At 51.3% G+C, this 1,954-nt stretch overlaps 1 protein-coding gene across 2 annotated transcripts in view; it reads left to right on the top strand.

Annotated features, from left to right (window-relative positions):
• ubtfl (upstream binding transcription factor, like) overlaps positions 1-1,954 on the top strand; it is a 15,249-nt gene that overhangs the window by 9,008 nt on the left and 4,287 nt on the right. The window contains exons 10-15 of one of the 2 annotated variants that reach the window (XM_008301737.1): positions 253-394; positions 467-508; positions 980-1,093; positions 1,167-1,325; positions 1,439-1,549; positions 1,801-1,880. In XM_008301737.1, the coding sequence (XP_008299959.1) occupies positions 253-394; positions 467-508; positions 980-1,093; positions 1,167-1,325; positions 1,439-1,549; positions 1,801-1,880 (648 nt within the window). Of the gene's footprint in view, positions 1-252; positions 395-466; positions 509-979; positions 1,094-1,166; positions 1,326-1,438; positions 1,568-1,800; positions 1,881-1,954 lie in introns of both variants that reach the window. The other variant, XM_008301736.1, reaches the window with a different exon arrangement.

The raw sequence follows: 1,954 nt of genomic DNA, 5'->3' as shown, positions 1-1,954 counted from the left end.
ATGAAACGGCCTCTTATGGACCCTACAGGGAACACATGAAGCTGAAGCAGGTCACACAGGACATGAAGGATGAAGGATCAGCTGTGTTTAGTTAGATTTATTCTTCAGGTAATGGACCTTTAGTGGTACCAGGCATTAACATGAACAAGACATTGAAGAAAACAAGGTGGTCTGATATTTTCTTTCCATGACTGTAAATGCAGAAGCTGAATTGTTTGATGATTGTTGGATGACTGGATTGTCTGTGTGCAGTAACGGATACTCTCTGTACTGCGCCGAGCTGATGGTGAACATGAAGGACGTCCCGAGCACCGAGCGCATGGTGCTCTGCAGCAAACAGTGGAAAATGATGACGCAGAAAGAGAAGGACATGTTTCAGAAGCGCTGCGAGCAGGTCGGTGCCATCGCTCAGGATTCACCTGAAACCTGCTGCAGTGTTTGATTCTAACTTCTGTGTTTCCACCAGAAAAAGAAGCAGTACGACGTGGACCTGCAGAGGTTCCTGGAGGTCAGTCTAACTGTGATGCTGTTGGTTCTGTTTGGTTTGGAGGGAAACAGCCGGCAGGTGTGAAGTTCTAAACCTCCAGCGGGTTTGAGAGGCCTGTTATTTGTTAAAAACCTCTGAAGTGACCCAAGCTCAGATTTGGTTGTTTTTCCCTATTAAAGAGCTCATCACACGATGTGAAGGTCCTGCAGGAAGCTGAGCATCTGATGACTGCTTTTCTGTTTGTACAGTTTCAGGCTGATCATGGTGTCAGTAACCAAAAGAAAAAAAGGCCTTTCAGACCTACCAGTTATCTTTTTAAAACATCAGAGCAGAGTTCAAACCCTTGCAGTGGCTGTAAACGTGGAAACCGTTTCAGAGTTCTGGTGGTGTTCTGGTTCCACAGAGCTGAAGCTGTCTGAGCTCAGAGGGTTAAACGCAGGTGAGACATTTAAAAGAAGAGCTGCAGAATTTAAACAGGATGTTTTTTCTCAGAGTCTTCCAGAAGAGGAGCGAGACCGAGTCCTGACGGAGGAGAAACTGGGCGGAGCCAAACTGTCTGTGGGCGTGGCCTCCAGCCCACACAGAGCCAAGTCTCCGTCTGTTAAGGTCTGGCCAGCCTCCTCCTCCTGTCTCTGTGTTCAGCTGTCACTCCGCCCTGACTAACACGCTGTCATCCCAGGAGCGCTGTCGGGAGGCGGAGCCAGAGCCGTGGGTACCTGCCGGGCTGCCGAAGGAGAGGCGGGACGGGAAGAAGACGGCAAAGCTCCCAGAAACACCGAAAACAGCCGAAGAGATGTGGCAGCACAGCGTGATCGGAGACTACCTGGCGAAATACAGAGTGAGCGCCACGCTAAAGTTAGCAGGATGCTGTACTGAGTGTGATTAGCTGTAAACTGTGGCAGGGTTCTTGCCTCCGTCAACCCGTTTCTGATCATGTGATTCGCCGAGCAGAGCGACCGCAGGAAGGCGCAGGCGGCGATGGAGGCGGCCTGGAAGTCGATGGAGAAGAAGGAGAAGATTCCTTGGATAAAGAAGGCGGCGGAGGACCAGAAGCGTTACGAGGTTCAGTACCGGCCTGTGGTCAGTGAGCCACGCCCCCAGACTGACCCGTCCACCGACATGTGGGCCCTCCCATCAGACATGAACCCCTCCCGTCTAACAGTGACTCCTCCCACTCTGACTGTAACTGACCAACAGACTCCTCCTCCCTGTTACTGGCCCCGCCCCATGCTTTCTGACCCCTCCCCTTCGGACTATGTTCTGTGCTGATTGGTTGGTTGTTCTGTGCAGTCCTGACAGTGTTTGTCCTGCAGAGGGAGCTGTTGGAGATGAGGACTCCTGCGGCAGGTCAGAGGAAGCCCAAGTTTGATGGAGAACCAAAGAAACCTCCAGTGTGAGTCCAACTGTTGGAGTTTAACTTCAGCACATCCTTAGCGATCATGATGATGATGATGATGATGATGATGA

Source organism: Stegastes partitus, unplaced genomic scaffold (assembly GCF_000690725.1).
Source record: "Stegastes partitus isolate 25-593 unplaced genomic scaffold, Stegastes_partitus-1.0.2 Scaffold1705, whole genome shotgun sequence".
In the NCBI taxonomy this organism is placed as follows: Eukaryota; Metazoa; Chordata; class Actinopteri; family Pomacentridae; genus Stegastes; species Stegastes partitus.
This window is presented reverse-complemented; position numbering and strand designations above follow the sequence as displayed.